The 23744-nt window shown below is 36.2% G+C and overlaps 1 protein-coding gene across 4 annotated transcripts in view; it reads right to left on the reverse strand.

Annotated features, from left to right (window-relative positions):
* Window positions 1-3455: 3455 nt before the first annotated feature.
* The window catches only part of Arid4b (AT-rich interaction domain 4B), a 143702-nt gene continuing 123413 nt past the window's right edge, over window positions 3456-23744 (reverse strand). For 3 of the 4 annotated variants that reach the window (XM_071619837.1, XM_071619836.1, XM_071619835.1), the window contains 6 exons: window positions 21441-21639; window positions 16859-18073; window positions 14958-15071; window positions 12603-12818; window positions 10727-10873; window positions 3456-5845 (listed from right to left, as the gene is read on the reverse strand). In XM_071619837.1, the coding sequence (XP_071475938.1) occupies window positions 5718-5845; window positions 10727-10873; window positions 12603-12818; window positions 14958-15071; window positions 16859-18073; window positions 21441-21639 (2019 nt within the window). In that variant the 3' untranslated portion in view covers window positions 3456-5717. Of the gene's footprint in view, window positions 5846-10726; window positions 10874-12602; window positions 12819-14137; window positions 14294-14957; window positions 15072-16858; window positions 18074-21440; window positions 21640-23744 lie in introns of those variants that run through there. The other variant, XR_011709297.1, reaches the window with a different exon arrangement.

Consider the following 23744-nt stretch of genomic DNA (forward strand, 5'->3'; position numbering starts at 1 on the left):
TCCGACCTCGGACACGCCCCTACGCTTCCGGCGGGTTCCTGGCGCCCGCAGGGTTGCCGCGGCGGGGCTCGGCGGGGCGCGGCGGGGCGCGGCGGGGTCGTGAGTTTGGCTGTCGTTCTCTAGGTTGTCGGAGCAATCTGGTGTGGGAGTGAAGGAGATGGTCCAGTGCTTGAGGCCTGAAGTATGAGTAGGGTCCAGCTAGGCCGGGAGTGGGCGAAGAGCAAGCCATGGGTAGTTGAGGAGGGCGGGGAGGCCCGGCGGGCGTGAAGGCTGCGGAGGGGAAGTGCGCCTCGCGGTCGGGGAGGCGGCGCGACGGGCGCACAGCGCTTTGAGCTCTTTTCCACGTTCCTCTGACTTGACATCTTAAAATGAGGCCGCAGCTCAAGCGTTCGCACCTAGAGCTGCTGAGATCCTCGTGCGGCCCGCGATTCTGCCTAGAGACACTGGTTCCTCCAAGCCCATCTCGGGGTCCCCTTCCAAACCCTCGCGTCCTAGCCAGCTTCTCCTGCCCTCCTCTGTCCGTCTTTTGCTAGTTATTCGCACTGCCTACTACTTAAAGGCGTGAAGTAAGGATTTACGTCCTATTCATCCGTACGTCGTATCTGTTCACTGTACCTGGTGAATATTTGCTAAATTGACCTTTATGTAATAAGATGGTATCGAATTCAGTAGTTTGGGTTATAGAATAGGATTTGACTTGCAATCTTTTTGAAACAGCCTTGCTTTTGAAAGTCGCTTAACATAAGTTGACTGGAAATACATGTGATCTTTTTTTGCCCTGATAACTATGAAGAACTCACCCTGCTTGACCCTGGTTTTGATTACTGTGCTTCCTATTTGGGTTTCCGGTAATGTTGGTATCCTGATTATTTAAAATATAAAACGATCCACGTAGGCAGGTGGTGCACCTTGCATGCGTCCTACATCAGATCTATTGAAAAACTCTCTTCAGTTTCCTTTTCCCATTCCTTCTCCACGGTCGGTCCCTAATGTTCCAAGAGTTGTCTCTACCTAAAACACTGTAGTCTCATCCTATCTGGCCCTGGGGACTTCCAGCCTCCACACTAGCCTACGTCTGATTGCCAGGTAAATCGCCCTTTTGGGGTCATTTACTGTCTGCAGATACCACAACTTTCACTGATACTTTGCCATTGTACACTGGTTCTCCCGGACCAAGCAGTTCACTTAAAATTGCACTTGATTTTATGCCTTACCATAATTGCAAAACTAAGCCATGAAACTATACCATTGAGTGCATAACCCCTCACCTGATGTTAGTCCCAAATCCCTAGATGACAGGTTAAAACTAGAAGAAAAGGACTCAAAAATGAAAGACCAGGCATATGCCCGTAATTCCAGGAAGAGGCGGAGGCAGGAGGATTGCAAGTTCAAGTGCTTCAGCAATTTAGGCCCTACGCAATTTATGGAGAACCTGTCTTAAAAAGGTCTGGGATTGTGCTGGGGATGTGGCTCAAGCGGTAGCGTGCTCCCCTGGCATGCGTGCGGCCCGGGTTCGATCCTCAGCACCACAAAGATATTGTGTCCCCTGAACACTAAAAAATAAATATTAAAAAAAATTCATTCTCTTTAAAAAAAAAAAAGGTTTGGGATTGGGGCTGGGGCTGGAATATAGCTCAGGTGGTAGACTGCTTCACATGTACAAGGCTCTGGGAAAAATAAGGTCTGGGATTTAGCTCAGTGGCAAAGTGTCCCTGGATTAAATAAACCCTTGGTCCATGAGTACCACCCATCCCTGAAGAAAAAAAAAAAAAAAAACAGGAAAGTAGTGTGCAAGAGACTGTTATTGGAAATAATATAAAGATTATCCTTATTGCCATTCAGAACTGTTTTTTAACCATTAAAATATCACTAACCCCTCCCTAAGGGGTTTGACCAGGTGCAATGACATATGTCTGAAATCCCAGCAACTTAACAAGGACCTAAGTAACTTAGACCCTGTCTCAAAATTAGAAATGGCTGGGATGTACTTCAGTTCCCAGGCTTCAATCCCTGGTTCCAAAAGAGAAAAAAATGTTAGGGGTTTCATGGATTCTGCTCCATTTTATCAGAAAATTGCCTGAAGTTACTTCAGTAAGAAACCAACCTTTTGGAAAACAATATAACATCTCAGTTTTATAATATATTGTAAGCTAACCTAATAAATGTACTTTAGGGAATCCTTGGTAGACTTGGGTCAAATTCTATTCTTAATCCCTTTAGAGAGGTTGGTAAAAAAAAAAAGGGGGGGGGGCATAAGCATATGATTACCAACAAAATTGGTAATCATTACTCTCTGGAGCACTGTCTGTAACATGTTAGGGTTTTGTGATGAGGTAAGATTGAAAACAATAGGATAAAGGGAATTATTTAGCCAAGTATCTTTCTACAAGCCTTCTCACCTTTTAAATAGTCAACCCCGATTCCTTACAAAGAGTATGCTCTATAGAGCATTACCAAGTGTATTTGAGAATACATTTCTAGGGGACAATATTTAGGAACTCATTTTGGGAAGCAGGTTTGACATATTTTAAAACTTCTCCCTTAAAACTAATTTCTATAAAGGATCTTCCCAAAGATGCTTTAATGCATATTTGAGATTTTTGTGTCCAAGTTAATCTTCATTGTCTTAAGAACTTTTTCTTTTGTTGGAAAATCCACTAAATGGGAACAAAAAGCTAAATGTTGATTGTAGAAGATTTGGAGCACTGCAGTGGTTCTCAACCCAGGTGCACATTAAAATCATTGGAGTTCAAAGCCAGACTCAACAACTTAGTAAGGCCCTAAGTAGCTAGGCAAGACCCAATCTCAAAAAGGGCTGGGAAGTGACTCTGATAAAGGGCCCCTAGGTTCAATACCTTGTAAAAAAAACAACAAAAAAACCCTTATAGACCTATCCCTTCCCTTCATTCCTGTCTTACTCCACCTGACCATCCTGCGATCTTTCCCATGTGAATCTGCATGGAATAAATAAATACCCTGTTCTCCTTCTTCCAGGACCTAATGAGTATAATAAATTGTTAAAAAAAAAAAAAAAATCAACACTCCGGTACTGTGCCAGACCAGTTAAACAGAACTCTCTGAAGTGGGGTTTTAGTATTATTTTAGTAATGCCCATTTGATTCCAGTTTGCAACAAGAGTAAGGCAGACTTAAGATCTAATTAAATTAAAAAAAAAAAAAAAAAAACTACTAGTAATGGTTTTTGTGTTAATGAAAACAATTTTTAATTTTTTTCTTTTTCTTCTTTGGAGAATGAAGTCATAAGAAAAATACAGATTCAAGTAAAACAGTATATGTAATTCAAAAAGGCCTAAAACAATCCCTCTTCTGATTTAAGATGTCACAGGAGAAGACATGTCTCTGAAGAAGGATTTGAGGAGTTTCCATAGAAAAGGGAAACTTGACCAGTGCTATTCTTGGCATGTGTGACAAAAAAATAATTTCAGCAAGTGCCAGTCAGAGGCAGAGACAGGTTTATTTAGGAAAGTAGATATTCATTCAAAGGAGATTGGGGCAGTCTCAAGAGAGATACCTTGGGGTAAAGCAAGGATTGTGCATTCAAGGGAGAATATAGGCCATTTCCAGACAGAGAGGCAGCAACCTGTTGGTGCAGCATCCATACTAGGGGCTAGATCTAAGGTGGACCCAGGTAGACTTACCTCATTTTGCCCAAGTATTTCCTGCACTTGCAAACTACCCTCTGTACACAGGCACAAGTGAGGGCATGTTGCTCGGGAGCTGCATTTCACAGGTGCTGCATTTTGGTGGCTTACAGGCACTTCCTTTGGAACTATCTCTTCCTTTATTCCCAAATTCCTATCTATCATCTCAAATGGACTTTTTAAAAATTTTGGTGCTAGGGATTGTACTCTGTGTCACGCGTGCTAAGCACACATTCCACCACTGAGCTACACCTCCAGCCCTGGTGAATGGACTTGTAATTTTTAAAGATGGAATATTCCCATTTTTATATGTCAGTTAACCACTTGTGCTAATATATATACTGGAGGTATATGTTCTAGTAGTTCATTACATATAGTAATGAACTACAATTACTTATCTTTTAGAAACAAGATCAAGGATTCACAAACTATGGCATTTTATTTCAGAGCCTTTGCTTACATTTGTACAATATATTACATAATTCTTCATTGTTTGCAGATCCTAATATATACTTTATAGCTTTTATTCTATAAGCTTTTTCTTCAACATTTTGCTGTCAACAAATCTTTACAGTCCTGTACAAATCTGAGTAACTTGAAACCATTTTCAACAAAATTAGTTACTATAAGCACACACTACAAGACTGAAAATGCTTTTCTTAGAAAAGTTGAATGTAAAGGATTAAGGATTCTGACACGTTAGCATCTACAACAAAACGCTTTGAAATTCTCACGTCGTATTGCCAGAAAACAAACAAAACATGCCAGCCCCATTCAAAAAAAGTACACAGAACTACAATTAAAACAGTAAAACAGTCTGTACAGCAAAGTACTGTGTATTAACAGTGCCAGGTATTAAATAGCTTCAATGAACACATCCTCAATATACAAATGTCTTACAAAGGTGAAGAATTAAATACAAGTGCCAAACAGAACAGAGATTGGAATCATACAACATAAAGTCAATACAGGTGAAAACAATTTTGCGTTCATTTTGGATTTTATACAAGGCATTTAATTTTAAAGGCCTATCACCCCAATTAGCTATTTATACTTAAAATAACAACCATCTTTCTCAAGACAGTTCATACAAACCTTGAACCATACTAACACAGTTTGTTCCTGAAGTCCTTTGTTGTAGCTCATAATAAAATAAGCAATACAAATGAATTATCTGTATTTAAGGGAAAAGAAACATTTACAAGAAAACACAAAAATATAACTGTTATAATTCATTATGAATAAATATACACTTTGAACTGGCTAAGTACAATCTTTATACATTGTTTAAGATTTAATACAGTTTATTAGCCATTTTTTTTCACACAATGTATTATATCAAAATTAAAAAAAAATACTGATTTATAGAAAAATGGCAAAGTACAGTAGTTCCATTCCAATTTGAAGGGGCATGAAAAGCCACTGCAAGACCTTTTAGCCAAATTCAAACCTGTAAACATGTTCAGTCTTTTTTAAGGAGAATCTTCAATATTTGGTTACCAGGAGTGATGTCTAATATCCTGTTAACTGCAGGTTTTGAATTTATTACATGTGCTTGACTTATACAATTAAAGCCACCCAAAGGTGACTTGCTTTAAAAAACAATTAGCTTGTACAAATGAAAATAGGTTCATATTTTTCATAAATAAATGGAAAAATATCAAATGTTCCAGCTTTAACAAAATACGAGGGAATACATATACAGTAAGTTATCTTACATGTTCTGGCCCACCCCTTAACTATGCTTACTGTATTGTCTCTACAGGCAGTGAAAAGCCTTCATTTGCCACAGTGGAAGGCCTTCAAGTTACCAGACACGCAATTCCCAGACAAGTTGGAAACAATTATTGCTTGAGGAAAAGCAGTTCATTGTACTTTTTCTTCATAAAAAAGTGCACTTAAGTGCCAAGTCAGCTTGTCAAGAAACAATTTTTAAATACAAAATAGTGCTTGTCTGATTTTTTTTTTTTTTTTTTTTTTGTGCCACTGTGCAGTATAAAAAAAGACGTGGCCCTCAACAGCCATTAAGTGCAAAGTGCTTTAGCAAGTCCTGCTGTCACCTGCACTCAACTGACATTCCATTTTGTGATGCGCTGGACATTGATGGTTCAGCCAACGTTAACATTACAGCAGCTGTTATGGAACTGGATGAAGGGGAAGAGGAGGAAGAGGACGTAGCAGCACCTAAGGAAAAGGGAGACCAACAACTTAGTAAATTATGTCTAACAGGAAAAAACACTAATCCTCTGAACTAAATTCTGTTGTACTCTTCAAAACTGTTAGCTTAAAAGATAAATCAGTTCTCACGACCACCACTATAATAAGGAAGAAGTCAGTGTGTCTCCAGAATCCAAACAGTGCCCAAATACAGAGGTAATGAAAGAGGACAGATCTGCATGACTCAAGGGGATGGAGGGAGGGCCCAGAGGGGTACTAGGTGCCTGCCTGGTCTATAAGACATGGAAACAAAATACAGGAAACACTTTCTGCAATAAATGCCTCAAAGAGCTTTGAATCCAATGGGAAAAGTCTGTATTATACTCCCAAAATCTTTTCTTCCCTCTTAAAGCCTCCATTCTTTCTGCATTTAGAGTTTTCTCATAAATTTATACAGTGCTAAGAATGGGAGGGTAAGTTGCTGGGGGGAGGTCCAAGTTCAACAATTGCATTCTTCACTTGTTTTACAAGGCAAATAAATAACAAAGTTATTTTCCTCAGAGAAGTTCACTCATTGTTATAAATTAGTGTTGAAAAGGAAGATTTTTAAAAAAATAATATGCCCAGGTTAAAAGAAAAAAAATATATATATATATTTAGCACAGGGGAAGAAGTTGGAAAACCAAATCTTCCTCTCAAACAAGACCCTCCTAATCCCTGAAATTCTACACCCCACTTTTACAAGCTACTTCATATTCTTTTAAAACTGAAGAAAGGCTGGAAAGTTACTGTTCCAAGGCTGTGGGTGTATAGTATGTTTTGGTCCTGGGGACTGAACCTAAAGGGGCTCATCAGCCTCATCCCCTGCCATTTCAATTTTTTTTTTACTTTTTATTTTGAGCTCTGTCTCCCTAAATTGCTTAGGTCCTTACTGAGTTGCTAAGGCTGGCTTTGAATTTGCAATCTTCCTGCCTCAGTCTCCTAAGTAGCTGCGATTACAGATGTGCACCACGGTGCCCAGCCCAAGGCCTAATTTTTAAAAGAAAATTGCTTTGGAACATCGTGTTCCAATTTGTGTACACATCATCTGTGGGAGATTTCAAACCTCCAACTGCAGAGCTGAGTAGATTTAGAGGGATTTTGTAGCCTTCATAACCTAAAATATTTACTGTGGTCTGTACAGAAAACATCTATAACCTTTGTTCTAGAGAAATTTGACCTCTAGAATTTTGAGAAATGATACACAAATTTAAAATCTGGAGATATAACTTTTGAAGACAAGTGGAAACTTTATAGTATCTGACTTTTTGAAAAACTACATTTTAGGAGATTATTCCACATTGGTATATACAGCTCTTTTTCCTTTTCAAAGTAGTAATCAACTGTATCTATGTATCACAACATTTAAATTCTAGTCTTTTGCTGTTACCAAAAAATGTAATGAATATTTTGGGCATCATAAAATTTTAAATCTATTTTCATCAATTTGATGAAATGTTTTAACAATTTTCATCTGCTGTTTTAAATATTAGTATAATAAATTTTGTGGCTACATATTTGACCTAGAGATCTGTACTTAGAACTGGAATTATCAAGTTATTCAGATATATCTGACAAAACGTTTACAAGCTAACTATGTAAAAGCTTTCAGCAATGCATAAATATGTGAATCTCACTATTTTTTCCCCTAGTATTGATTTTAGATATATATAGGGTTTTGGGGCATCTCCCCCTCCCCCCAGCAAAGAGTGATACCTTAACTTGATTTGCATTTTATTGGTTAACCATGACAACCACTTTTCTACTTATTTTTTTTTCACTTGTACTTAGAAATTGATTGTTAATGCTAAGTACTCAGAGAACACATCTAATTATCAGAGTCACTAATTACAGAGTATTTGTGATTGACCAGACTTACAGAACACTATTGTGAAGGAACTATTTCTGGATTGATGTCTTATGACATAGAAAATTCCTTTTATAAAGGCTTTGGTTACCGAAAAGTGAGATGTTCTAGTGAAATCATTTAATCAATTGGGATGATAACTATACCTTATTTTTAATCATTTAAAAATGATTACATGACATCAAACACATAAAACATTAAAATCCCCTTCCTTTGACTGAATGCTCCTATATATACTTTCTATATATTAACATTTAATTTCTTTTCAAATACTCTTATAACTCAGATGTTCACCCACCCCACAAATCAAGACAAACTAAAATTAAGGTGGAAAGAGTTTAGAGTACCATGAAACCAGATAAGAAAAGTCAAGGGAAAAAAAAGTAAAATAACCTCATTTAAAGAAAAAGGAAAATACAAATGAAAGTGCTTTAGCTGGGTGTGGTGGCACATGCCTGTAATCCTTGCAACTGGGGAAGCTGAGAGGCAGGAGGATCTATTTGACATTTCCACCTTAATATCTAATAGAATTAGAATTCACCATGGCTAAAACAGTATGTGAACCTTGTTCTGCTCTGCAATCCATGTCTTGTCTTTTCTAGATCTACAAATGACAACATGTGTCCACAGCTGTTTTAGTCAAAAACCTACAAAATTATCTTCAATTCCTCTTCTTTATCCACCAAATTCAATATATCAGCATTGCTGTTTACTCAAAATTAATCTACCTCCATCTGCACTGCAGTCAACCTGGGTCAAATCACCATCAACTCCTATGTCAACTACTGCAATGGGGTACCCTTACCAACATTGCTTTCACTGTTGCCCTGCACAATTTACTCTCCACCCAGCAGACAATAAACCTTCAAAGATACCATTCAATTTCGCTTCCTGAACTTTACAGGAACTGTTCATTTCACTTAGAATAAAATCTTATTTCCTCATTGTGACCTGCATGGCCCCACACTATTTGCCCTCTGCTTTCCTGGCTGATATTTTTACCATTCTCACCTCAGAGTGCTGGTTCTTAACCTGGGGTAATTTTACCCATCTCCCACCATCCTGAGGCCATTTGGTAACATCTGGAGACATTCTTGGTTTTCACCACTGTGAAGTGCTACTGGCATCTAATAGATAGAGGCCAGGGATGCTGCTCTCAACACACTATGACACACACAGCAAAAAGTTATATAAGGTTCAAAATGTCAATAGTGGGCTGGGGTTGTGGCTTTGTGGTAGAGCGCTTGCCTCAAATGTGAGAAACACTGGGTTCAATCCTCAGCACCACATAAAAATAAATAAATAAAATTAAGATATGTCCATCTACAACTAAAAAAATATTTTTTTAAATGTCAATAGTGCCACATTTGATAAATGCTGTATTAGGGGCCTGTTTTTTTTCTCAGTCCAGGACTTTCATTATGAACTCAACTGTGTATTTCCAAAACACTATTTTGTATCCCTAATTGCCAATGTGACTGTTATTTGAAGATATGGAGGTGATTAACATAGTAAGTGTGGGGCCCTAGAATGATAACTCTGGTGTCTATATAAAAAGGGGAAAGGATACCTACAGACACAGAAGCCATGAGAAGACATGCCAAGAAGGCAGCCAGCATCCAGCAAGCATGGGGGGCTGGGGAAAGGACAAGGATCATACTGGAACCATGATCTTGAACCTTCAGCCTACAGAATTATGAGGAAATACTTTCTAATGTTAAGTTGCCCAGTTATGTTGTTGTTGTTTTTGAAATTGGAGCCCAAGAAAACTCTTGCCCAGGTTTTAATTTATTTCACTTCCTCTAGTCACATACATCTCAGTAAAAATATTCCAACCATCTAAAACTAAAGTATCCCATCAGCAGAGGAAACTATCTAATATACTATTGGTAGGAAGATCAATTAGTACACTCCTGATAGAAAACAGAATGGAATTTCCTCAAAAACTAAATATATAAATACCAAATGGTCCAGCAATCCCATTACTGAGTATATATCCAAAGAATATAAAAATCAGTCTGTAGAAAAGATCTGTACTTCTATTTCACATGATTTCATTTACACATGGAATCTAAACAGGCTGGTTTCAAAAAATAAAACAGTAGTTACCACAGGCTGGGGAGAGTAAAGAAGAAGGGAACATAGAGATTAGTTAATGGTTATAGCATATCAGCCAGACAGGAGTACATTTTTGGTATACTATAATACATAGAAGGGTCATCAGTCAGCAAAAGTGTGTTATATCATTCAAAACAACTAGAAGATAGGATTTGAATGTTCTCAATAAAGAAACGATGAATGTCTGATATATGAATAACACATAAATATCCTGAATTGATTACTACACAATGTGTGAATATGAAACTTCATACTGTACCCTGTTAAAAAAGAAAGAATATTATCTATTAAAAATACATTTTTAAATAGAGTAACCTATTCAGTCACTACCTAAACATCCCTCAATTTTCTTCATAGTGCTTTTCATTAACTAAAATTATTTTATTCACCTTTTAGGGGTAGATTGTGAGCTCTGTGAAAGTTAAAAGTATGATTTTGGATAAAAAGTTCTCCATTCCACAGATGACATAAACCCACATTAACTACAGAGCAGTAAGCTGGTTTAAGTAGGCTAAAAATATTCACTTTCACTTTGCAAATCAACTACTTACTTTTTAGCGCTACTTTTCTTGCAGTGAAATATTCATTGTGTGATAATGTTTATATCAAAAGTACAAGTGAAATGTTAAACCTTATTACATTCAGATTTTTATAGTTACTTTGTACATATTAAATGATTTGGAGGGGCTGGGATTGTGGCTCAGAGGTACAGCGCACGCCTAGCATGCATGAGGCACTGGATTCGATCCTCAGCACCACATAAAAATAAAATAAAGTTATTATGTACACCTTATAATAAATAAAATAAATAAACAGAAAATATTTTAAAAAATGATTTGGAGTGACTTAATTTTATAATATAAATTATCTAATGAAATACTTACTTTCTCTCTCTTTCTTCTTTAAACGCTTTCTCCTCCGATCAATGGAAGCTACTTCAGATTTTAAGGACAGATAATGTTTTCTGATTTCTTGCAGTTTTTCTTGAAGAATTGTGATGCGTTCAGCACTTGTCATATTTTCTAGATCCGCTGTCAATTTATAAAACTTCTATTAATATGTATTTTGGGGAAAAAAATTTGATACAAAAAAGAGAGCATAGAGTGTGGCTGTAGAATAAGGCCGAAGTAGATAAAATGAACATACTTTTAAATATTTGTTTCCTGAGATTCTTTCTCTATTTTAGAATAATACCTTATGCAAAAACACAAATTTGTTGAATGAATGAATGAATATGTACAGAATCAAAGACCTCATAACCTACTGTGCTAAAATCCCTAGTCATACAAATAGTAGCACTACAGTGTATGATTTAAAAATATCATACCTAGAAATAAGATGGGAAAGACACCCAAATGTTAACACTGTATATATTTCTGAGTGACAGAAGTATGCATAAATTGTTCTCTTTTGCTGGGCGCAGTGGTGCACGCCTGTAATCCCAGTGGGTCAGGAGGCTGAGGCAGGAGGATCACAAGTTCAGCACCAGCCTCAAGAATGGTAAGGCTTGCTAAGCAAACTCAGTGAGATTCTGTCTCTAAAAAAAAAAAAAAATACAAAGAAAAGAAAAAAAAAATAGGGCTGGGGATGTGGCTCAGTGGTTGAATGCCCCTGAGTTCAATCCCTCATACCCTCCCCCCAGATTCTCTTTTATCTTTATAATTTTAAAGAGATTTTATTAAAATATGTATAACTTTTAAATTGGAAGAAAAATTTAAAAGATCTAAAACTCTTAGGACATTTTCAATGTCGTATGAATACTCTGTGAGAAACTCTGCTGTAGCCTGTTTTTTTAAAAAAATGAAATTTCAGCCAGGTGCACTGGTGCAAGCCTGCAATCACAGTGATTTGGGGTGGCAGAGACAGAAGAATTGCAAGTTCAAGGCTTGCTTGCCTAAGATACTTAGTGAGAGACCCTACCTCAAAAAGTAAATGAATAAAAATACAAAGCACTGGGGTGTAGCTCAGTGGTAGAGCACCCCTGAATTCAATCCCCTGTACAAGGAAAATTATATAATTATTCTGGCAATTTCTCACATATATTAAGTATAGAGAGAAGTATCCTTACCCAGCTTTAGTAATTTTTCAATTTATGGCAAATCTCGTCTCATCTGTATCCCTATCCCAACACCATATTGTTTTAAATCATATTCCCAATATTGTATCAGATATATCAACTCAAGTGTTGAGACTGTCCTCGACTCCCTTAAAATTTTTCTTTTACCAAACCAAGTGAGGTCTATACGCTGCAATTGATTAGAATTCCTCTCAGGTTTGGTAGATTCCTTTTTAGTATTTGCATCAACAGTTACTAGGAGATATATACATACATATACACATAGACATACATAATAGAGTTTTATTCACCCACAAAAAGAATGAAATATATCGTTTGCAGGAAGATGGATGAAACTAGAGACCATTATGTTAAGTGAAATAAGTCAAACACAGAGGTAAAGGGATGAATGTATGCTCATATGGAGAAGCTTGAAAGGAAAAGGGAAAAGAAAGGTAAGGGTGGATCTCATGGAAATCAAAGAGATCGAGAGAGAGGAAAGGGATAAGGGGATGGGGGAGAGGGAGGAGGGAAGAAGTGCTGGGAAGAGATGTTGGTCAAATTATATTGTTATATTGTGTGCATGTACAAATATATAACAAATCCAATCAATATGTACCACTATACTGCACTAATAAAAAATGTGGAGAAAAAGTTACTAAAATTAAGTTTCTGCTGTTCAATTTTTAATGCACATCACTTACACATCTGAAAACTCCACTTGTAAACTTTGGGTAATCGATTACTAGGCTCCTTGAGATCAGGGTCCTTATCTCCATTCTTTCCACATTTTCCAGGAGACTGCATTCTTGCAGGAGATTTGGTACTGTGAGACTTCATTCCAGTGGAGGCTGATTTGACTGGCTGAGTCTTACTTAGACTTTCACCAGCTGAAAGTTCTTCACTATCACTACTGTTTGCTGAAAGAAAAAGAAAAGAATTAACAAAAAAAAATGTAACAATGAATTTTGGCCCAGATTTTAGTAGCTACCAAAGTTAACCATTTTAATTTACCACTACAGTAAACAACCTGCCTATAAAACCTAGAAAATCACATGCAAATGCAGAAGTTATCTTAATTAAGAAAAAGAAAAACAAAACTCTTCTTACCTGCCAATACTAGGTTTTAAAAAGTCATAATAACCTTTCATTATACTAAGTAGACTATTAAATAGTAATAATTGGAATAGTAATAATTGGAATGGTTTTTTTATTCTATCATGTTAATACATAAAGTGGAATGTACCGTGTTTTAAACTAACTCACTGTAGAAACTCATTTCAATAAATTCAGGTTGTGTGCACGTTAACACTTGGGCCACAAACAAATAATGAAGCATAATCATAATATTCAATAAACAATTCCTTGGGGAAAAAACTCTAAATTTTGACATGTATAATGAATTTCTTCTTAAGTACCTGCTATGTTACAGCTTGTTGGCTACAATAAACCCATCGGTCTCCCCTGGTAAACATACTCCATAGTTCATGAAGAATGCAGAAGTCTGTGTGATAATTATGTCACATCTGCCTTTGTTAGTTAAGTTTCAGTAATGAAATGGAAATATATAACCATGACAGCTTACCAGGTGAACAGGTGATAGAACTGCTGTAAATTACCTTTTTCTGGATAAAAAGTATTATTTTGAGATTCCATCAGAGTTAATTTACTAAACTATCCTCAGAGAATGGACAACTCATTTGGATTTACCATGCAGAAGCCCAGTAAATAAAATGGGAAAATACAATTAATGGCTATATCTTTGTAAAGATACATGTTTACTCATTAAAGATGGGCACTCTTAGAAAATATCATTCAAATGGCAAAGTCTTGAAGACAAAAACATCACAGGATAAGAAAAATAAGATACACCAAATAATTTGTGACCTGTCATGTGCTTATTGATTCTTCATTAACAGCAACCAGAAAAATAAAAGGAAAACCCAAAACAAACCAAAAAACAGGCTCTCAAAGTCTCAAAAGTATTCCAAATAACAAAGGTATAAAGCAACTCCTCCCTTTGTGGTGTTTGGGAATAAAGAAACTCTACCACTCTTTTACACATATCTTGTACAACTCCCCTCCAGGCCCAGCCCCCTCTGCTGCTCTGGAACCCCTGGAAACTCCTAGCTAAGCTGCCCAAGGATTGGCCCCACTCTATGCAGTGGCCTGCCTCAGCCTGCCCTTCGTGGCCTTGCTGAGCACAGCCGCCCGGGGCCCCAAGGGATGCCATATTCACCGCCTGGAAGTCATATGGGCTCAGCAGAACCTCGGGGAGCTGGCCGAATAACCCTTTTCTGCACTGAAGTGCAGCCAAGCCGGCTGCTAGCAAAGGTCAGGCAGTGGAGGTGGCAGGAGTCTCCTGGAAGAGCAGCAGGAGGTCAATGTGGGGCACCTGAAAAAAAATTCTTTACATATTTTCTGCTTCTTATGTTGTCTACAAAAAAAAGAGAGATCAAATGTGCAGCCCTCAGAAGAAATACAGTATTATGTTCTGTGCAAGTTGATGGAGAGAGTCATTACTAATGTCTTAAACTGGAACATACTCAGCCAAAGTATTATGGAGCTGCTCTCAGGTCACATGGTTTGGAGTGCCCAAGATATGAGTCATAGCCTGGAATTGTGGGAATTATACCTCTGAAGCTATCTTGATTGTTTACTTGAATGCTGATTTCCTTGAAGAATTACTAATTTATTTCACTGTAATAAAATTATATATGATTGAAGTTATTTCATAATATGAGATGCATACAATCAAGTAGAATGAACTGTGAAACATAAAGCTAACAAAGATATTGGTATTTCATTATGCTGGCTACATTTTAAAAAGAATTATGTGATCATTCACCAGCAATCAATACCAAGGCTGAATAATACTAACTTGTTTAATCGTAGAATATAGCTAGAATCAGAAAACTTCTATAATTAACTTTTTTGAGGATGGAAACAAAATCAAAATGTTGAACTATACCATATCCTGAATATCCTTTTCTTAATGGGAGGAAAAAATACATCAGCTATTATTTTTGTATTTTAAAAATTAGAGGTTTCACACTTACTGCCTTTTCCCTTCTTTTTGTTGTTTACCACTGTTGCTTTATGGCTTCTTTTCTGCTTTTTTGATGAACTGCCTCCTCCCTGAGCGTCTTTCACTCTTTTCTGACCCGTACAGGCTATAACAGGAAATAAGTAACACAAAATAAATCAAACATTCCCTAGGTATTTAATAATTTTACATTTTAGAAAATAATTCCAAACTACATATTCTCTATGAGATTCATAAATTATCACAGAAATCACTACCAATTTTTGATATACTGTCATTAATGAAGATGAATTCTTATGCATAAGTTAAAGTGGTTTTGGAAAGCAAAAAAGCTTACATATAAACTGAAAAAAGTTCTGAGTAGTCTAGTAATTCAAAAATGATGAATTTATGAGTCTAGTAATTTAAAAATGGATTCATACTGAAAACCTGAACTTATGATTTAATAAAACCAAAATATTAAGATTTAGTTTAAATAGCTTAAAATGTTAATGAATTAATATAGTTTTAAAATAATTAGTTTAAAGAGCTTAAAATGTTAACGAATTAATTTGAAAATAAATACTCTGATATTAATGAGAAATTCTGGAAGAAATTCACACTTGTTTTTACCAACTTATTTAAAAAACTTGGTGCTTAGGGCACTGGTTAATAAACACGATTCCCAACTGTGTGTGTGTGTGTGTGCGCGCACGCGCGCTCTCACGTGTACACACACACACAGATTCAAATGGGCAGAGATGATTTAGTCTGTCAGCAGACATGATATTCTAATTATTCTGGGCTAATTTTAATCTCTCTTAAGGTATGAGGAATATGGTAAGGATGCAAGCTTTGTAGAACTAGCATTGCAACATTACTGCTGAAAGCCCATCTAGCCTTCTGCTTGGATAGTGCAGCTTCTAAGACAGCACGGCATATAAATGCAATTGCAGTAGCTGTACTTGAACATCCCAATTGCAACTATATTTTTTATTTATTTACTTCAAAAAAATTTAAAAAGACATGTTTTAAGAAAAGATTTATGAGAAATTTTTAAATTAGACAATCTGATCTAGACTAAAAACCTAAAGCAAGCACACTAAAATCTGACATGTTATATGAAACATATACCCTCTGGTGCTCTAACTTCACAAGAGAAAATGTGTGTTTCAAAGCCAAGGCTCAGTCTAAAATGTACTTTAATACACCTGAACAAACTAGTTTATAGGAAAAATGGTGACAGAATATAGCTATGGCAACATCAGAAGACACTTATATATATACAAAGTACTAATTTGATTTCCACTTTCAAGTACTTCTGAAAAAAAATAAACAAAGTATTACTTTAGGTTATTAAGAAAAACATTGGTCCTTCAATTTGGGGGCTATGCATCTAAGGAAGCATCAAATTCCTTTACAAACTTTCCCAAGTTAATTAGGCTTGAAAATCAGTTTGACATGGTTGTCTGCTGAAAGCAAGTGCCTGGACAGTTAGTTGGTTGTTCCAAACCCCTACATACAGTATTTAGTTAAGGGTGGAGGGTCTATCAATAAATCAAAATATATGTGAGAAACTGCACATTACAAATGCAAAAACAATGTCACAGAAATCTATTTAAGGTGCTCATGCCATACAGTAAACCAGTGTAATAAATTTTCAAACAGGCTTGGCTTTGGGCCTAGGTCTAATTTCTCACATGTGTTCTGGTTCCCTTGATATATCATGGATGGTTCAGGCAAAGCACATTAAAACCTCAAGCTTTTAAATGTATTCAACCATCATTATTTTCAAATTACATTCCAAATTTTTTATTTTATAGTGTACACACAAGTATGGCACTTAAATGTCACAATATAAGGAGAGATACTGTGAAAGCATTAAAACTGTAGGTGGGAAGATCCTAAAGTCAACACATGCTTTTTCTTCCTCACCTTTTCCAGTATGTTCTGGTTCTGGCTGATTGCTACTGCTGGAACTCACACTGGCATCAAAGCCTGCAGGTGAGCTGTTCCCTTCAGAATGGAGGTCTTGCAGCTCTCCCCCGACACTCTCCACCTCAATTGTGCTGTCAGTTTCACTCTTGATACTTCGAACCTCTTCTTGGTTTGGAGCCAGGGGCTCCGACACTGTAACAGAAGACTGCTGCTGACTGGCTTCTGTAACAGTGACTGATGAAGGCGATTCTGGTGTAGTAGGAGGAGTATTGAGCACTGAGTTACTGCCACTACTTGGAAATTCTGCTTTTCTGTCACTGACTTCTACTGCTTTTTCTTCAATGGGCTTGCTATCGACACTGACTGGCGGTGGTTTTTCTAGCTCTACACCAGGTGAACAACTCTCCTCTTCAGCCACAGTCTGCAGTGATTCCTCTGCTGCCCCTTCTTCTGGAGCAGGATGGGGTGGGGATGCTGCAGCTTCAGTATCAGAGTCTGAAAAAAGCTCCTTCAGTGTTTTTTTAGGCCACTGTCCCTGAATACTTGACCAGACATCTTTCCGATCTTTAGCCCTGCTGTTCTGAAGTCTTTCATCAGAGTTATTTAAAAGTTTTATTCTTTTTTCTGCTACTTCTGAAAATCCTGAATAAAAACCAGTTGTCCGCAGAGATTTTCTTTTTTCCTCCAAACCGTTGTATTTCTTCGTTGGTGTCATCTTTGCTTTCGATTTTTCTTCATCATCTTCATCTGAAGAGCTGTTGCTACTGTTTTCTATGCAAAGTGATTCTTTGCTCTTGGCCCTCTCTTCCTTTTTACCAGGTGATCCCGTTTTTAAACAATCCTCTGTGTTGCAATATCTCCTTTTCCCACGTTTTATTTGTGACTTTGAAGATTTATCAGTTATGTCCTTCTTGACATCTTTTCTCTTTTTTGTGACTTCATCTTCTTCTTCATAATCAGTATCTTCTGATATTCCTTCTATGTCTTTTCTTAATCTTTCTGGAGACTTAGATACTGGTTTGGACATTACCAAATCTGCATGGACTTTGCTTTCTTCCAGCAAAGACAAACTGTTCTGTTCTTCTTTTGAAATAAGTTCATTTCTGGTATGTGTCAAATGATCCATCTTTGATTCCTCTTTGCCATTATTATCTAGGTCCTGGGCACCTCCTTCATCTTCCTGTTCACTGTCTTCAGCAGAACTTTCAGAAGCTAGAAAACAAGAGGGAGAAAAAACACGATGAGAATGTGAACATAAGCAATGTCTTCTAAGTGCCAGGCATTTAATTTAACAACTCCTAGGTTTACAGTCACTGCAGCTTTTATCCCCACTTCATAGGTGAAGAAACACTTTCCAAAAAGTGAAAACACTCACCCCAAATGGAAATGGTCTATAATATCATGATCATAGTGTTAGTCACACCACGGGATCTCTCTTGCCAAACTCATCAAATTATAAATACAGAAGTTATAAATTTGATTTTATGCAAATTAGAACTCAATAAAGCTAACTGTACATGAGCAGAACATGGTACAAAAACACGCAGGAAATAGAACTCTTAAAAAAATAAAACCAATTTAAGCCAGGCAGGCTGGGGCATGCTTATAATGCCAGCAACTCAGAAAGCCGAAGCAAGAGAATTGCAAGTTCAAAGCCAGCCTCAGCAAATTAGCGAGACCCTATCTCAAACTTTTTTTAAAAAAAGCTGGGAATGTAGCTCATGTGGTAAAGCACCCCTGGGTTCAATCTCTGATACCAATAAATAAATAAATAAATAAGAAGCAAGTTTAATTTAAAAAATTTAAAACATTAAGCATTAAAGAAGTCAAATAGCATAAGTGTTAAATGTATATAGTCAATAAAAGAATCAGAAAGCACAGAAATTTAATAAAAATTAACAGAAAACTTTTAAAAAATTAATTAAAAGCCCCCTCCAAACTTAAAAATATACTGGAGTATACTGTACACGGTACAATACTGAACTAACTGGACAAAAAAATGGAAGAAATAACCAACGAAATCATTCAAGAAAACTGTGTGAAACACAATTACAAGCTCCTAGAATGACAGAGTACACACCACAGGTGCAGAAAACACATTTACACAAGGTGTATCTCATTATGGAATTTGAGGACATTAAAAACAAATTCTTTGGGGTAGGGGAGGGAGGGAAGCAAAACAAAAACCACTCAGCAACTTGGGAGGTTGAGGCAGGAGGACTGCACTGGGGCGAGGCCAGATCTTATCTCAAAACAAAAAATAACAAGGGTTGGGAGTGTAGCTCAGTGGTAGAGTGCCCCTGGGCTCAATTCCAGTACATGATTAGGCCATGAGGGTACACCCTCATGAAGAGATTAATGTCACTGTCACAGGGTTAAGTTAGCTGCGCAACAGGAGTGGCTTTGTTACATATAGCTTTGTTACATATAGCTCTCTCATCATGTGATGATGCCCTCACCAAGCTATTATACAGCACAGCAAGAAGGCCCTCACCAGATACCAGTGACCTGACAGTAGACTCTTCAGCCACCCCAACTGTGAAAAATAATTTTCTTCTTTATAAATTATCCAGAGTACAGCATTCTGTTATATTAGCAGAAAACAGACTAAACTACTCTATCATAAATAGAATAAAGCCATTTGCAAAAGTAAATAAAAATACTTTCAGTGTCTAAAAATTTACTTTCCTTCTCTTATACTCATCTTCAAGGAGTTACTAGAAAATGTGCTATACCAGGGAGGCCTGATATCAAGAAAGGAATTTCCAGTACGACATTGAAGGGAGATCCCTTGACTGGATCTTACTATCTGTCCATCCCACCCTAGAATGAATGTATCTTTCCTGGGAAGATAGCTGGAAACCAGTTCAAACTAGTGTAGTGTTATTTCTAAAGACAGTCATACTGAGGGCCAATATATAGTCTATTAAGGGGCCTACAGCCATTGTATAGTCTTTCTTTTTATTCTTTATATCGTTTTGAGTATATGCTGATGAAATTCCAACTTTCCCTCCATGTCTTATTGTGGTACTACCTAGATCAGCTGACATCATTTACTTATGAAAGCTAGAAGTCAATCAAAGGAAGCCTATTCTCAGAAAACACAGAGCATCCTTCTGTTCCTACAGAGCATATTTACTAGTCATCTACTCCAAACTGTTTCAGACATTCTAAATGTGGTGAGTACCTGTTACCCAGAACTTGTTATGACCTCATCCAACTGAATTCCCTGGAGAAGCTTCTGTAACTCTCAAGAGAAGCCAATTCCTAATCAGATACGACCTAGAGAACTCTACTCAAACAGCATTCTGAGGGAGACTCCACCGAGCTTTTGAACAAAGACAGGCTCATGTCTTCTGTTCAATTTTTAAAAATCTAAATAATATTCTCTCTGGTGGCACATGCCTCTTATCCCAGTGGCTTGGGAGGCTAAGACAGGAGGATTCCAAGTTCAAAGTCAGCCTCAACAACTTAGTGAGACCCTGTAAAAAAATTTAAAAGGGCTGGAGATGTCTCAATGGTTAAGTGCCCCTGGGTTCAATCCTTGGTATCCCCTTGACACAAGAAAGTGAGAAGAGTGAGAGGGGAAAGGGGAGACAGGGAGAGAGAAGGAAGGAAGGAAAGTAGCTGGGTGGGTGATCACACACAAGTCAAGAGTGTTAAGTACTTCTGGGGATTTTAAATAAATAAAATTTGCTCATGACAGTGGAGATACACTAGTATCCATAATATTACAGTCCTTCAAATTCTACATATATTTTCCATAGATTATTCTATCACATATATTAGAAAACTTGTAAAACTCAAACTTTCAATATTATACAGCATTTGGCTAATTGAAAAATAGTTTCATGGGCTGGGGATATGGCTCGCCTGGAATGCGTGCGGCCCTGGTTCGATCCTCAGAACCACATACAAACAAAGATGTTGTGTCCACCGAAAACTAAAAAATAAATAAATATTAAAAATTCTCAAAGGAAAAAAGAAAAATAGTTTCATGTAAATATTCACCTAAAATAAGGGACAAAAACCAATTTCTATTATATTCAAAATTCTAAAAAAAAATCAACAGTCTCAAAACATGAGCAATGTAAAAATGTTTTTATGAATGTAAGTTCTCTAAGGGCTTAGTTCAAAGATCAGATGTCCCTCCTTTCCTGCAAAGTGAATTTAACAAAAGTCTTACTGCTTTTGTTACTTGATACTTTTAACTTCATTCTGCCTTTTATACTAAGCTATAATACCACCATAAAAGAAACTTTAACAGATGTAATCAAGATAAACAGAGTTTGGTATTCTTTAATACTGTCAGTACAGTTTTACAGTCTGATATTGTTTAAGATACACTATTCTTTACATGGCAACAACAACAAAAAAAAGTTCCTGAAATAAACGAAGGGTGAATATTATATTTTAACTAAAAATTAATGGTGCCTCAATTAATGACCAATTTTTTTTCAAACATAAGAGATAACAAAATTCTCACTAAAAAGCAATCTACTAATGACGATGAATTATCTTTATATATTTTAACTTACAGACCAAATACTTGCATGCAATAAAATATCTGCTTTTTTACCTTGAAGTCCATTAAGGATGGAAGTAATTTCTATGGATTTAATATGAGCTGTATCAGAGTTTTTGGCATCAGTGAGATCCAGTTTGGATACCATTTCAGGAGATGGATTTGTCTGAAATGGTGGTTTTGCCAAACGTCGAAGTTTACAGTTTTTCGGAGAATATTTTTCATCTCTGTCTTTTTCTTTATCTAATTTATTCTGCATAAAGGGAAAAAAATGTTGATCATACAATATCATAAGGAATTTATAATTTATATTTTAACTAATACTTATAGGATATATTGTTATTTAACTATTCAACAGAATATATAAAGCCCCCTTTCAAAAAGCCAAGGTTTTTAAAAACTTATTAAACAAAATACTATAAAATGAGCAAAAAGGTTTTGTATTTACCACGTAATACTGGGAATCAAATCAGTAATCAGACAGGAATTTTAAACCAACAAATAAATATACTAATAATTGATATTATCAAATCTTTAAAACTAAAAATCACAGTATGTTCAAATTAAATATTCAGGCACAAAAAAAGAAACACAATTTTAACCTGTTTGTTTTAAAATTTCATACTCTCATTATAAAGTGTGGGATGGTAATGACAATATTCCATATTTTCATTCAAATGACAGCTTTGAAAAACTCTAAACAAATGATCTGTTATAAGATCAAGTTAAGGGAAATTTTCTTCATTAAAAAAATTGATATTTCGGGGAAAATTTGAGCTGAGGCTTACATATTTTTTAAATTTTGCTATAAAATGCCTTGTAAAGGGCTACAGTTGAGACTCAGAGATGGAACACTTATATAACACAGGTGGGGCACTGGGTTCAGTCCTCAGCAGCACATACAAATAAATAAAATAAAAGGTAATAAGTCCACGTACAACTAAAAAAATATTTTTAAAAAATGCCTCATAGAAAAAATATAATATAGCAAACTCAGAAGTGTGGGTTAGCAATAAACAATTCAGAAGTCCTGTTATCTAGTTACACTAACATATTTGAGTGATTCTTTTTACAATTCTCCTAAGAATGGTATATAGCTTATTATTCCATATGAGCAGGAAAGAAGTTAATTCTCTACATTTAATAGATGCCTTTAGGGGTAGTGACTCTTCAGTGTGGCTCCTGGCCCAACAACATCATTCTCTGGGAACTTGTTAGAAACACCAATTCCTAAATCTAATCTCAGATCTACTGAATCAGAAATGCAGAGGATGGGGGCTAAGCAATCTGAGTTTTAACAGGTACTCCAAGGAGTTCTTTCTGATCATGGTTCAGGATAAGATCCACTGCCTTAGAGCCTCTGGGCTTAATTCACAGAACATAAACTTCTGAGCACAGCTAGTCTAAGCTAGATTTTCATAGCCTATTACTGTTGTTCTAATTTTTCTCCTATTGCCAGCCTTTTCTCCTCTGTTATTTTATGGTAGAGGTCATAATCTATCATGCATATTTGTAGCCCAAAATAATCCACTCTAGTCTAAGTTCAAATATGGCTTTTAGTGGTTGTCAGGAGTCTCTAAAATAATGGCTCTCAGAGTAAGATGAGATAGAGTAAGAGAAGGCTGTACAATATCGGAAAATATTACCTAGAAAACCTTTTCAAAATTCACAAGGCTCTTCCCTATGATCAGGAATTTTAATATGCCTGAGGAGTCATCAAGAAGTGAATAGAGGCAAATATTTATGGAAAAAAATTTTCTATGTAATATTCTAACATTGTTTATTGCACCCCTATCCAATCATTCACCTTAGAAATACTGCTCAAATAGTTGCTCTGTTTTTTGTATAAAGACATTGGCTTTTTTGAGTGCCACAAAAAAAAAAAAAAAAAAAAAAAAAAAAAATTCTTCCAGTAACTAAAAACAATGCTAAATAGAGTGTTATTTATATACTTGATGGTAAAGTCCAAGAGTGTGAATATAAAGGGGTTAAGAAGCCCTGAGTTACAGCTATACCAAAAAGTTAAAAACACAGACTTAATTCACAGTAAGTAAAGAAGAACCAATTTAGGGAAAAGCTTTTCACTATCTGGGGACAGTAGGATAACATTTGGCAAGAGGATAAATAGCTCTTCACTTCGAATATGAAGACTGAATTTCAGAAGAACTATTAAGCTTCCCAAAGCAAATATACCAAAGAATTTAAAAACATTAAAAATTCTAAAAATCTAGCTAAAGGTCTGCTTTCTCATCAAACATTCAAAAAGATTTAGTCTAAAAGAATAGAATTCTATCATATCTAACTGTAATAATAATTTTCCATGTGAGCTCATTAGTAGGTACCCGAGGTACTGATGCA

This window comes from Marmota flaviventris, chromosome 12 (genome assembly GCF_047511675.1).
Source record: "Marmota flaviventris isolate mMarFla1 chromosome 12, mMarFla1.hap1, whole genome shotgun sequence".
Lineage (NCBI taxonomy): Eukaryota > Metazoa > Chordata > Mammalia > Rodentia > Sciuridae > Marmota > Marmota flaviventris.